The sequence below is a fragment of the Prionailurus viverrinus genome, chromosome E1 (assembly GCF_022837055.1).
Source record: "Prionailurus viverrinus isolate Anna chromosome E1, UM_Priviv_1.0, whole genome shotgun sequence".
NCBI lineage: Eukaryota > Metazoa > Chordata > Mammalia > Carnivora > Felidae > Prionailurus > Prionailurus viverrinus.
The window spans coordinates 34,689,904-34,703,968 of record NC_062574.1 but is presented as its reverse complement, the minus strand read 5'-3'; the positions used below and the strand labels follow the sequence as shown (position 1 = coordinate 34,703,968).

General features: G+C 48.7%; 1 protein-coding gene across 1 annotated transcript; it reads right to left on the bottom strand.

Moving 5' to 3' along the window:
- Nucleotides 1-413: 413 nt before the first annotated feature.
- Nucleotides 414-13,852, bottom strand: ANKRD40 (ankyrin repeat domain 40). Its single transcript, XM_047833398.1, has 5 exons — nt 13,663-13,852; nt 8,748-8,896; nt 7,110-7,595; nt 4,226-4,407; nt 414-2,923 (listed from the first exon to the last, which is right to left on the bottom strand). The coding sequence occupies exons 1-5, from the start codon at nt 13,794-13,796 to the stop codon at nt 2,777-2,779; spliced, it is 1,098 nt and encodes a 365-aa protein (XP_047689354.1). The 5' UTR covers nt 13,797-13,852; the 3' UTR covers nt 414-2,776.
- Between the last annotated feature and the right edge of the window lie 213 nt (nt 13,853-14,065).

Genomic DNA, 14,065 nt, shown 5'->3' with positions numbered 1-14,065 from the left:
GGTGGGAGGCTGTTACTTCCTCTCCTGCCTTGGGAGTCTGTTTCTGAGCTCATGGAGGCCCTGACAGGTGCCGGCAGCCCAAAGGAGAGGCTCGGTTGCATAAAGTAAATAGGCTAATCGAAAAATGTGGTCACTAGAGGATGACCTCCATCTAGCCGGCTCACCTCCTCTGGGGAAAGGAAGCTGGCCGCTGAGAGCCGGGAGGAAGGGCGCCGCACAAAGTGTCTGCGGGTGCCACTGACGGGCACGAGCCCCTTGGTGGCAGCAAGACGGAGGAGCCTCAGCTGGGCGAACGGTCCCTCCGATTTTTCCCCTAGAGCACCGTGTCCCCGGGACTGTCCAACAACTCGAACCCCCGGTGATTAGGAGTACAGTGCTGCTTAGGAGGCCCAAATGAAAGAATATGGGCTCGGTTCGTTAATATTTTAATTTTAATAATACTGGTTATGTTTGAACAGTCGGCAATGCACAAAGAAAACAATCTTCGGTGAATGTTTACACACGGTGTGAACACATGCTTTAAATATGCAGTGGAGGGGGGGGTGAATTCACAGTTAACAAAGCTAAAAAAAAAAATCCTTGTTATAAATTACACAAAGCATATAAAAATATTTCTCTGAATGCATAGATTAAGACTTTAAACTCACCTACCGGCAACTGTCAGTCTCATCCAACCGCCTTAGGCGGGAGTCAGGTGACCACAGAGGGCTTTACAAGGGAGAAGGGAGGACAGTGTCGGGCTCATCCCTCACCTGAGACGCCAAGCCTCTCCCTCGCCCTCGCCAGTTTCTGAACCGGGGGGGGGGGGGGGGGGGGGGGGTGAATGCCCTGCAGCCACTCGGTAGGCCACCTCCCGGCCGGGACCTCCACTGCTTCTGAGTCTCTAATTGATCTAAATGGTTAGACGAGTTTTAACCCCAGTGATTTAGACATGAATTAATATCGGATTTATTTCTGCCAGGATAGAGCTAGCCTTAGTGTTATCAGTAAACTGTCACTTTTTCCAAAGGGAAGGAAAGAAGGTTAGTATGTCTCGGTAAACTAGCTTCCGATTGGTTGAACCACCAGGGCGGTTTCTTCTTTAAAGCACTTCAGGGAAGGGGTAATAAGTAACTTCCCTGCGGAGTCTGACTCTGCTGTGCGAACACCGTACAAGGGTGAGTGAGTCACCATCGGGAATCGGTGGACTAAGGTGTACTCACTGAACGGAGTGATTCCACAAAGCCGGCCTTGAGGACGGCCTCGACCTCAGCTCAGCACCGAGGCAGCAACAGGAGGCCATTATCTCGGCCCAACATTCTCCTCCATTGACGTCGTCTGCATGCTCTCGCTCCGTCAGCAATCAATCGCAGCGTACCAATAAAATTAACACAGTTAGGAAGTTAAGTTTCTTTGGAAACTATTTAGGCACTATGGGGAAAAAGCTTCTTAAGACAGCAGGGATGCTCTTCGACAGCTGGCTTCGAACCCCTGCCCTCCTGTTCGTCTGAGTGTGCTCATTCTTATTTCTAAAGTGAAGCTGTTGGTTTCGACAAGACAGTGGCTCTTTTAACGTTAATGACACCGAAAGAAAGGAAGGGAACTCTTGAAGGCGTTCCTTACGAAAATTTCTCGTAGGCCTAGGCCGTGCTCAAGAGCGTAATCAGGTGTTTTCCAGGACAAAGCCTGGCAGGCTCACAAACCGCCTCAGTGAAGCGGATGGGTGGGTGGTGGTGGGGGAGGCCTAAGGGCAAACAATTTGTTTACAAAAGCAACAGATTTCGGAGTTGTGTAAAAACCCTAGGAATTTCAAAATAACCTTTATCTTTGATACAAAAATAAAGACGCTAACTCCTTTAGCTCAGTTTCCCACAATCACCTGGAAAACAGCAACAGATTCGGTTTCAAAAATTGCTTTTCGTGCCTAGTGGGGAACGCAAGTGGGGAACACGGGCCGGCAATGTTCATGCTCTTCTCGGACGGTGCGGTTAAACACGGAGAGGCCAGGAATCACTTCAGAGGTTTAAAGGAAAGAAAAGAAAAAAAGAAAAAGAAAAAGAAAAAAAAAAAAAAAAAAAAAAAAAAAAGCGGCTGCTCTTTTGGAAAGCATCAGAGAGCCCTCTAGTGACCACAGAGTCAATGCAGAGACGACTGTCCAGGCAAAGGCGGACACGGGAGACAGAGAAGCAGTCTTGAGTGTTCACAAAGGGCAAAGAGGGGGAGGGGCAGCTCTTTTGGTTAACAGCATATTTACAACTAGGTAACTGTAGTCTTAAATACTTTAAACCTGAGTAACATTGGTAAATATGTTATGTGAAACCTCACAGCCCCAAGTCGCGCTAGAAATCATCTGTCCAGTGTGCTTTCCCCAATTTCCCCTCTAGCCGGTTCACACTCAGGAGAGCGGTGAGCGTGCAAGTCCCAAGAAAGCCCTGCAGGTGCACTGTCCGCAGGAGGGGCGACAGCCGCGCTCCGCTCCCTCTCCGCTTCTGCTGAGACGGCTCACTTAGCTTGGGCACGGGAAACAGGGGCTCAGAAGCGCTGGCTTCGGCCTCTCCAGCTTCTCCGCTGTTCACCGCTTCAAGCAGGAGGTTTATTGTGCACCAAGAGGCGTGGAAGAGTGGCACCGCTGCGGGGGGTCAGGGGCTCCCTACCATGGCAGAACGATGTTAGTGTAGACGACGCAGTGGCACCGGGGCCCTCCTGGGCGCCCAAGACATTTAGATCCATGGCTCGTCCTTGGCCCGGAGGTGACGCGCACTGTCACAATACTCAGCAATAAAAGTCCCTGCTGAACTTAGTACGTCAGTTTAGAAGCTCTCCTGTTGTAGCAAGGTCTTTCAGTCAGTGTGGACGCAGCATTTCGGAACAGGAAATTGTTTTCGCTTATCATTAAAACCAGTTCCAGCTCCTGGAAATCTTGGAGTCGAGCAACGTCTTTGTCCTAAAACAAAATGGGTTAAGCCCATTAAGAGGAGCCACTTGTCGGGGCGCCTGGGTGGCTCAGTCGGTCGAGCGTCCCACTCTTGATTTTGGCTCAGGTCATGATCTCACGTTCGTGGGGGAGAGCCCCGTGTCGGGCTCTGCACTGGGCATGGAGCCTGCTTGGGTTCTTCCCTCTCCCTGTCCCTTTACCGCTCCCCTACTCATATCCTCTCTCTCTCTCTCTCTCTCTCTCTCTCTTTAAAAAAAAAAAATGAAGGGCCACTTGTCTCTGTATGTTTGAGGTGTTATGTTGACACCAGTACCTTAGCTCTATTTATTTATTTACTTGTTTGTTTGCTTGTTTGTAAAAACGTTTTTTAAGTTTATTTATTTATTCTGTGAGCGAGAGAGAGCACAAGCAAGGGAGGGACAGAGAGACAGGGAGAGAGAGAATCCCAAGCAGGCTCTGCACTGACAGTGCACAGCCTGATGCCTAGCTTGAACTCGCAAACCTGTGGGATCATGACCTGAGCCAAGATCAAGAGTCGGATGCTTAACTGACTGAGCCATCCAGGCACCCCTCTTAGGTCATTTTAAAGCCTAGAAGAGGAGAGCCTGGGGTGGCTCAGTCAGTTAAGTGTCTGACTTTGGCTCAGGTCGTGATCTCCTGGTTTGTGAGTTCGAGCCCCACACGGGGCTCTGTGCTGATGGCTCAGAGCCTGGAGCCTGCTTCAGATTGTGTGTGTGTGTGTGTGTGTGTGTGTGTGTGTGTGTCTTTCTCTCTCTCTCTCTGCCCCTCCTCTGCTCACACTCTGTCTTTGTCTCTGTCTCAAAAATAAACAAACATTAAAAAAAAAAAAGAAAATCCCTGTGGCAGGCCATTGGTGACTGTGCCCATTGGTGACTGTGCGGGGAAGTCCCCGGGGGCGTGAGTTGGGCTGCCTGGAGGATGGGAGGGTGGCAGCCCTGAACGGCAGCTACTGCAGGATGAGCGCACCTTGGACTTGGAGGGAGAGGCCATTCAGACCAGTTTTCCCCAGGTGCTCCAAGATGCGATAGTGTAATCCTCACGTGTCACTACACGAACAACCAAAACCAGGTACACGGAACGGTAATTCAGAAAATTCTCTCTGCTATGCTACCGCCTTCAAAAATGTCATGTCCCTGTCGACCAGGAGAGGGAAAGAAAGCTCATCTGGAAAACCACCCTTTGCCCCTTTTCTCTTCTCTTCTCAGTTCTCAACTATGACTCATCCAGCCAAGGAGGAAGCTGGGTATTTTCCAAATGCAAAAAGCAAACAACTGCTCAGACCTCTCTTACCTTTCTTACCAGGGTATTGGGTAACTTTCTGATCTTCTCCACTTGATCTGGATTAACACCCAGCTCACAGCAACTCACTCTGAGCAACTCTTGATAGGTGAGCTCCTGTCGGTCCAGTTCAATTTCAATGAAATCATTTTCTCGAAGAGATGGGTTCTGAATCCTCACCTTGAGTACCAGCTCTAGGGCGGGGGGGCGGGAAACAGGGAGAAATGTTAATGAATGGTTCCTGCATAGTCAGTCGATGTAATTTAAGATCTTTTCCAGAAGCTGGTTATACATAATCATGCCCTGTGCCGGAGGCCCGTGCCACCCAATGAGAAAACTAAGCACCGTCAGCAGGGTTTTGCTCAGCCCCAGTTCTGGCTCTGGTGGCAGTTTTCTGCACTGTCTTCCCTACATCGAGAACTGTGGTTCACAAAGTAAAAGGGGTGTGTGTTCGGGGGGAGACAACCATCCAGTGTGCTGAAGGATAATCAACTTCTGCTGCTGGTGCTGAGTAGGTAAAGGCTTACGAACGGGTGTGGGTATCGAACCACACATAAGCAGGGGAAGAGGAGTGGAAAGAAGGCACAGGCAAGAGATGGGATACGAGTTACTCTAAAAGGATTTAATAATTGCGAATCTAAAGGTATTTATGGAATATGAAATTCCTGGGGTGCCTGGGTGGCTCAGTCGGTTGAGTGTCTGACTTTGGATCAGGTCATGGTCTCACGGTTTGTGGGTTCGAGACCCGTGCCGGGCTCTGTGCTGGCAGCTCAGAGCCTGGAGCCTGTTTTGATTCTGTGTCTCCCTCTCCCTCTGTCCCTCCCCTGCTCACGCTCTCTCTCTCTCTAAGATACACATTTTAAAAATTAAAAAAAAAAGAAAGAAAGAAATACGAAATTCCTTGCGATACACAGTAGAAGAGCAAAAAGACAAGCTATTAATAAAAATGACAGTCTATGATTTGAATGCAGCTTGCCTCAACAAGGAAGGAATCTGGGTGGGGAGTAAATAAGCACTATTACTTTAGGGTCGGGGATCTAAGCGGTCTGCCCTTAAATTCTGAGTCTGGCTGCCAAGATGGCCCAAGTCAAATACCTACGTGGGTTTGGTGGTTCTGTTTTGCTCCTTCTATAGGAATCTCTCAGAGCACCCCCAGGTCACTGTTATCAGCACATATAACAGCAGGTCCTCAAACCCAGAAAGTGAGGGAGTTACTTACACAGAAAAAGTAAAGGGGGGATGCCTGAGTGGCTCAGTCGGTTAAGCATTGACTTCAGTTCAGGTCATGATCTCAGGGTTCGTGAGTTCGAGCCCCGCGTCGGGCTCTGTGCTGTCAGCTGGGAGCCTGGAGCCCGCTTCAGATTCTGTGTCTCCCTCTCTCTCTGCCCTTCCCCCGCTTGCACTCTGTCTCTCTCTCTCTCTCTCTCTCTCAAAAATAAAGAAAACAATAAAAAAAAAAAAAAAGAAATAGTAAAGGTAAGACTAGACTGTGCCCCGGGGTGTCTATCTGGAATGGGAGGGATCAGGATGAACTTGTTTTTAATATTTTTATAAAGAAAAATAGATACAGAAACATAGGAAGAAATGTAACTATGACTGTATACAGGTATTTGTTTGCTCCTTCTTTCCTTCCTCCCTCCCTCCCTCCCTTTCTCTCTTTCTTTCTTTCTTTCTCTTTCTTTCCTGGCTCTGTCCTCTGTGTAGGCCTGGAAGACATGACACCCCTGGAGCATAAGGGCACCTGGTGTCCACATCCTAGTTTCTGAACACCATTCTCTGCCAGAAAGAACAAGGGCTCCTCAGAGAAATGGCTGCCTCCGGGGCGGGAGCAGGGAAAGTGACACTAGGAGCCTGGAGCCCTCTCGCTGCACCAAAAAGTAAGGAAATGCTCCAAGAATGATGGCATGTGTCCAAGCGATGTGAGAACTGGCTCCAAGGGGCTCCCTCTCGACAGATCTGGTATAATGTGAACATCAAGATGATGATATGTAACAAAATTATAACCTAATAATAAAGAATCTACGAGTTCATACTGATCTAAATGGAGGAGAAGGGAAGGACCTTCTTTACAACAGAATATCAAATAGTCCCTAGAGAAAGGTAATAGGAGATCGTATTCTTTTGTTTTAAGTTTATTTATTTATTCTTGAGAGAGAGAGAGTGCCCACGTGAGCTGGGGAGGGACAGAGAGCGAGAATCCCAAGCAGACTCTGCACTGTCAGCACAAAGCCTGATGTGGGGCTCGATCCCACAAACTGTGAGATGGTGACCTGAGCAGAAATCAGGAGCCGGGCTTAACTGACTGAGCCACCCAGACGCCCAGATAGGAGATCATATTCTACACAGTACCTGGCCTGGACTCTTCAAAAAATACTGAGGTCCAAAATGATAGAGAAGGGCTGAGAAAGCTTCCAGGTGAAAGGAGAATGGAACAGTATGATAACCAAAGGCGACAGGTGACCCTGGGCAGAGGACAGGGGTGGAGGGAGCACAGAGAGCTGCAGAGGGCACCAACACTGAAACATGGCCTGAATTAGAGAACACAGATGGCTTAGAGAATGGTATTATAGCAAAGTTACATTTCCTCAATGTGGTCACTGGACTGTGGTTATGTAACAGACTCTCCTTGCTCTTAGGAAATACACACTTAACCACTGCAGGTAAAAGGGCAAAACGTAAATAATATAGGAGTCTGGCTAAAGGGAGCTCCTTATAGTGGTCTTGCAAAACTTCTACAAGTTTACAATTAGGCTCTAAACACATAAATAAATACAGACATAAATCCCATCCTCCCAACCCCCCCCCCCCCCAAAAAAAAAACCAGGGAGTGAAACGCTAGATCTCTGGGCACCCTCCCCACCCCACCCCGCAGAGGCTGTCTCCTGAGGAGGGTTACCTTGCATGTTAAATGGAAATGCCCCCGTGAAGAAAAATGGCTGGAAGGCTGGCGCTGGCCCTGCGTATGTCCCATTTTGAGGCTCCAGAGACACTGGTGGCTTGGACGGGACAGAAGAGAACAGTGAGCGGCTCTGACTCACTGGTGGCTGACAGACAGGACCCGGTTTTGTGCTTTCTGGTGTTCGGAGTATGGCAGAGGGGGCAGACACATCTCGGTTCTGAACCAGGGCCAACGAGGCGTGGTCCCGTGGAAAGGCCCCGACCAGGGGAGGCTCCCCGGCAGGCAGCAGCGGAGGAGTGCTTTCCGCAGGGGGTGACGCAGGAGGTGTGGAGGGGCCCCCGTTCTGGAGCTGGGCCGCATCCTCTGCCGCCGCAGGGGTGTAGAGAAAAGGGAAGGCTGGGTTGGCCAAATAGTTGGGAACAAAGGGCAGTTCTGACTCCTTCTTCAGCTGGGGGAGGCTGTCGTCACCATCATCTTCTTCCACTTACAAAGAAGAAAACGCATAACATTTACATAGCCCTTTAAAAATTACCAGGAAGAGAGTGTCTTGTGAAAGCTAGTGTCCTTTGGTATATGGCATATTTTGTTCCGTGTTTACTGCCTCTTCAAATCAGAAGACAAAAGAGTGTTTCATTAGGTTTATGATCACCGTTTTGATCGCCTTAAATTTAATAGACTAAAAAAAAAAAAAAAAACAACCTTATAATGCCTACCTATCTGGAAATGACATGGAATTACTATCGTGGCACAGTAGTATTACCTTGGCTTTTTTTTTTTTAAAAAAAAATTTTTTTTTTTAACATTTATTTATTTTTTAAGAGACAGAGCACAAGTTGGGGAGGGGCAGAGACAGAAGGAGACACAGAACCCAAAGCAGGCTCCAGGCTCCGAGCTGTCAGCTGTCAGCACAGAGCCCGACGCGGGGCTCGAACTCACGAACCGTGAGATCATGACCTGAGCTGAAGTCGGACGCCCAACCGACTGAGCCACCCAGGCACCCCTTACCTTTGCTTTTAAAAACAGATTTGTGGGGAAAAAAAATATTAAAAAAAAAAAAGGGGGCACCTGGGTGGCTCAGTCGGTTAAGCGGCCGACTTCGGCTCAGGTCATGATTTCGCGGTCCGTGAGTTCGAGCCCTGCGTCAGGCTCTGTGCTGACAGCTCAGAGCCTGGAGCCTGTTTCAGATTCTGTGTCTCCCTCTCTCTGACCTTCCCCTGTTCATGCTTTGTCTCTCTCTGTCTCAAAAATAAAGGTGAAAAAATAATAATAATAAAAATTAAAAGAAAAAAACAAACAGATTTGTGGGGCGCCTGGGTGTCTCAGTCGGTTAAGCGTCCGACTTCGGCTCAGGCCATGATCTCGTGAGTTTGAGCCCCGCATGTGGCTCTGTGCTGACAGCTCAGAGGCTGGAGCCTGCTTCGGATTCTGTGTCTCCCCCTCTCTCTTACCCCTCCCCTGCTCATGCTCTGTCTCTCTCTGTCTCTTGATAATAAATAAGCGTTAAAAAACTTTTTTTAAATAAATAAAAATAAAAACAGATTTGTGGTTCGACTGGCATCAAGAACACAGCCAATGAGACCACAAGTCTTAAATGAGTTTGACAAAATCGAAAGTTGCCCCCCAACACAGACTCACCCCCCATAATCTTCCTGATTTCTCTCCTTGACGTCAATTGGACTGGCATTTCTCCTTTTGTCGTAAGAATCTCTTTGTCAGCTCCTGATTTTAATAAGTAAGAGACCACCTGACCATGATTGCGTTTACACGCCCAGTGTAAACAGGTCCTGTCCGAAGAAAAGGAGAAAAGAGTTAAAAACAGAAGAGGTGAGGTGGGATTTCAAATTCCAGGTGCTAGTCAATAAATGTATGCAAGCCTGTTAAGAGCTCAGCTAGAACCAGGAAACCGGGCAGGTAACCTCAACTTTTCTTTTCGGAAAGCAGATGATCAAAATATTTAGCATGCTTAAAACTTATTTTTTATTTTCATTTCTGACCCTTGGGAAAAACTAATTTATCCCAGGAGCTTTCATTTCGAGGAGTTCCAGGAGGCTGGCTGGTTAACTCTAATGGTATTGCTGAGAGGTCTTCTAGCACTAACGCTCATTAGATTGTCCCAGTCTCTTTAAAATGTTTTTATGGTGTCACTTTTCCTTTTTAGGGACAGTGGAAACTTGCTTCGTATGCATCAAATGACACATGGAAATTAAATATTATCAGGGTAATAATCATCTATAGCTTGCTCTGCTGCTGAAATTATTATTGCTACATAGACATTCCCGGCTGAATCTCAGTTGCTCATTCTTTTTCCTTTTCTTTCCTAGACACACACACACACACACACACACACACACACACACACACTTTAAATTTCCATTTTTAAAATACTTGGATCCTCTAGTTCTCTCCAGAAGGCTACAAACATACCCTCATCTGCTTAAATGTAAGGCACTGTGCACAGGCTTTAATTCCTAAGGCACTTGAAAAATGTAAACCAACGACCGAAATTTTCAAGAACAAACTCTTCTAACATATTAGCCTCATTTAAGTAAAACTAATTATTTATTATTGTACACACAGGAAGGGATTATGCACACTCCGAAGGGCTATTATTTTAACACCGCGTAGAAATATAATTAGCATGCTGGTAAAAACTCCATCTTAAACAGAAATGAAGGGATTCGGAGTTGCTAAATTCATCCCTGGTTGCCAAAGCTGAATGATATTGTGGAAGGAAAATCCTTTCTCCCCTCTGTTCTGAAACGTCCTCACCAATTCTCTAATTGAATGGAGAAAATTTCTTCAGAGCTGCCAGCCAAGTACAGATAAGATAAAGAACAGAACAATAATGTTCGGTAGTGAGGATTAAGTTAGGTCACTAACCTGCAAAGTACAACTATCCATAAAGTTCATTTGGTTCCGGGGAGAAGGTGATGTGCCCTGGCCTCCTCAACATTTCAGGCTTGCAGAAAGCTAGCTTGTCCGGCTGGCTGGGACTCCATCAATGTTTCAGAGGGATATTCCATACTATTATTGATTAGAATTAGATTATCCAGGTACCTTTAAGGTGTACTCTATAAAGAAAAGATTGCCAATTTGGGAAAAATAAGGGAAGAGGCTGCTTCTGCTTCTGAAATATGAGCTCATGGAGATAAGGAAGTGTCTGCTCGGACGTACAGGTACTTAATTGCTCAACAAGGGAACCAAGAACAAGGTGGACACTGGTCCGGGCAGAAGGATCCAGTACATCCTTGATTGTGGGCAAACTGCAGCTGAGAGTGTTTGTCTGTGGATCTCTGTGGCATGGGCTTGAAAAGTGAATAATTATAATAAGTGAGCATTCAAAAATGAATGGAGCATGATGAGAAAAATATGTTCCCTTTTGGAAATAAAGTGCTCACTCGCTGGTAGTAAATCACTTGTTCATGACAAGCTTGAGACTGAAGAAGGTAATTTACTGCCAGTGGGTCTGAGACACTCTGGGAAAACCAACTAGCTAAAGCATCACCATGTAAAGTGGTGTTAAGGCAACACAGCACGATCCCCACAACCACGTGCCCTGAGTGGCCATCACTTACAGTCCAGACCTGTGTGGCTCTGGGCAGCCATGACTCAGAGCCATTGCAGCCAGGCAATATTTTCAGCTTTTTCATGAGCCATTATGCTTGTTGCTTAAAGCCAAGGGGTACGCACGACCCTTGAATTACAACTGATATGGGAACTCTACCTTTGAAATTGAACTCTTCAAGCTTTAAATTTGCAGTCAGAATATCTGGTTAGTCCTGGGAAGTATTTCAGACCGGAGGGGCTGGGTATCCTTCATCAGTGCTGAAATTGTGGTTACTGACCAACTACAAAGTGAAAGCAGTAACCATTCGGCTTTTCTATGCTAGAGATTAAGTGTTCTATGCCAGCATGCTGCTTAATAATAAGAAAATAATAGTTAACAAAGATATAGTGCTTTTTACATGGGGGATGCTGTTCTAGAGGCTTCATATATATTAACTGAGTCAATCTTCTGAACAACCCTTGAGTTAAGTGCTATTATCGACGTGCCCTTCATTTTACAGAAGTGGAAACAGAAGCAGTCAGCAATAGGCAGAACAACCAGTATGCTCTGGTGATTAAATGTTACAGGGACAATAAAACAAGGGAAGGGACCAGGGTACGCCAGAGGCAGGGGAGGGGCATGGTGCCATTTTAAATCGAGGGCAAAGGAAAGCTCACCAAGGTGACATCTAAGCTAAGACCTGACAGAGGTGAGGGGCGAAAAGCATTTCAGACTTGGAAGAAGAAACATAAAGGCCTTGAATCAGGACTGTGCCTGGTATTTCAGGAAAAGGGAGGAGGCCAGGGGAGCAGAATGAGGGGAGTGAGGGGGCAAATCCGGGGATGAGGCCTTGAGGTAGAGAGGGAGGACGATGGGGACTGGAAAGCAGAAATTCGAGGACCCTCTGAGCTTTTACTCAGAGTGTGATGGGGGCCATCAGAGGGTTTCGAGCAGAGTGAAATGATGCGACTTTTGACTTGTTTTAGGTCAGGATCCCTCCGCTGTGCTGAGAAACAACTACAGCGCATGAGGGAAGCGAGACTAGTTGGGGGAGGGGGGGGGGAGTGGTGGTGGTGGCTACAGCAAGAATCCGGGCACCAGAATGGTGGCGGTGTAACCAGAAGCGTTGAGGCAGAGTTAGTGAGAAGTGGTCAGATTCTGACTATAGCTGTACGTGAAGCTGGCAGAATTAGCTGACACACTGGCTGTGGAATGTGAGGGAAAGACAGGAGGCAAGGAGGGCATCAAGGGTTCTGGGCTGAACATGTCAGACGCTGAGCTGAGGAGGACTCAGAGGAACAGGCTTGGGGCAGTCCGGGGGATGAGGGGAGATCAGGAATTCAAACTTGAACCTCCGACGTGAGGTGCCTTAATAGACATCTTCCCCGATAAATCTATGAGAAGCCTGTTCAGGTTGCTTCAGATTCAGCCTACATTTAGTGAGCCCCTACTACGTGGCAGGCGTCATGGTTAGAAAAGCAGGGTCTAGAATCAGATACTGGGCTCCTTCCTAGTAAATTCTATGACCTTGGGGAAATTACTTAATCTTTCTGGGCCTCAGTTTCCTCACCTGTAAAATGGAGAGAATAACAACAACTCTGTTCTTGAGTCGTTGTGAACGAGAGAGCCTGGCTTGTGTCACAGAGCAAACTCCAGGAATGTGAGCTATTTATACAATGCTTCATCTCCTTCAATGGTCACAACACTCTTCTCACATAACTGGAAAATGAAGTGACTCAGGAAGGTTGCATTAGCTAAGCAGGAATGGGGAGAGTCTGCGGGGAAAGACCAGGCTCCTTCCTCTATACAACACCGCCTCCCACTGCCAAAACAGTGAGTCACAGCTTGTGAACCACAGAGCCATGCTCAGAGAAGGTACACACCAAAGGGCAAGCTTGTTTGCAAACACTTTTAAAGAAAACAAAAGGCAGTAGTGTCTGTTTCCTGGGCTTCTGCACAGCTATCCAAGCTGTTTTCTATAAGAGGTAGATAACTTTGCAAGGCAGTCATGGAAACCATGGTTGGGGTCACAGCTGTGTGGTTATTCTCTGCCCTTGGACCCATCTCCAATGTTCCTCTCAGTTCCAAAATGTCGGATGCCACTTGAAAAAAATAAAATATTTCCAAACTCACTGTAACTCTAAGCTAGCAAAAACAGGCTGCTTAGGCATGCCTTGGATCAAATAAAAATTTGAATTTAAATGTGAAGAGGGCAGAATAATACCACATCCAGTAAGTAACTTAACACTAAAAATCTGATCGGCACATCCTAAAATGTGACTCCTTATTTAATTGGGAAGGATTCAGTTTGCGGGCCGGCATCTGGAGTCTTGAATTCAAATTCTGCATTTAAAATTGGAGTAAGAAAACAAGGCAAAACACTCTATGGGATAAAGGAGTAAGTCTTCCCTCAACAGGCAGCTGGTAGGCAGCGGCATATCAAGGCTACAGTGAGGCAACAGAGAGGCAGAAGAGTGATGCAAAGTGATTTGGTTTTTTTGTTTTTGTTTTCCGGTCTTGGGAAAAGAAACGGTGCTAATTTATAAGATTCACATTCGCTCGGTTGCTTATGCTTTTTGCTCTGCACAGGTGTGTTCTCCAGAAGCTCCTACGGCAAAATAATCGCACACGCGAAGTGGGGTGAGCTCCGTACGAGCGTGCGAATCAATCGAATCGTAGCCAGCAGGGCTCCGGCCCAGCGAGCCCGGGGGTGCGGGGCGGGAGGGGGAGGGGGGGCCGGGGCTCAGGTGGGCGCTGCCCCGGGAGGACCACGTGGGCGGGGACTGGGGCAGGCCGCGCTCCCGACGGCACCGCGCGGGGCTGGGGGCGGGGGGGAGGGGGCCCGGGCAGGCCTCGCGAGCGCACGGCCTCGGAGGCCCAGACGCTGGGCCACGCCTTGGCGGGCGGCGGCAGCCTGCGCCGGGCCTCGGTCATGGGCGCCCGCCCCCACGCCCCGGCCCCGCCGGCTGCTCTGACCTAGGCCTCCCCCGCTCCCCCACTTACCAGCCGTTGACCTCATTTTGGGAGTTCACATCCACCCCGCTCTCCACCAGTTTCTGCACCTCCCGAATGTCCCCCAAGGCCGCGGCTTCCCGCAGCCTCTCCTGCTGCTCCTTCTGCTCTAGGAGAGCGCTCATCTTCCCCCTCGGGCCCAGGCCCCAGCCGGCCGCCCGCCCCGCCCCGGGCCCGTCAGCGCCGCCGCCGCCGCGGCCCGCTCCCCGCCATGGGGAGCGCGCGGGGCTTGCCCGCCCTGCTCGCGCCCGGCCCGGGGCTGCTGCGCCCGCCCGCCGCCGCCGTCGCCGCCGCGCCGCCCGCCGCTCCCCGGCTGCTCCCGGCCGCAGGCCCCAGCCTCCGCCCCGGCCGCGCCTCCCGCAGGCCGACTCCGGGGGACCCTATTCGGAGTGAC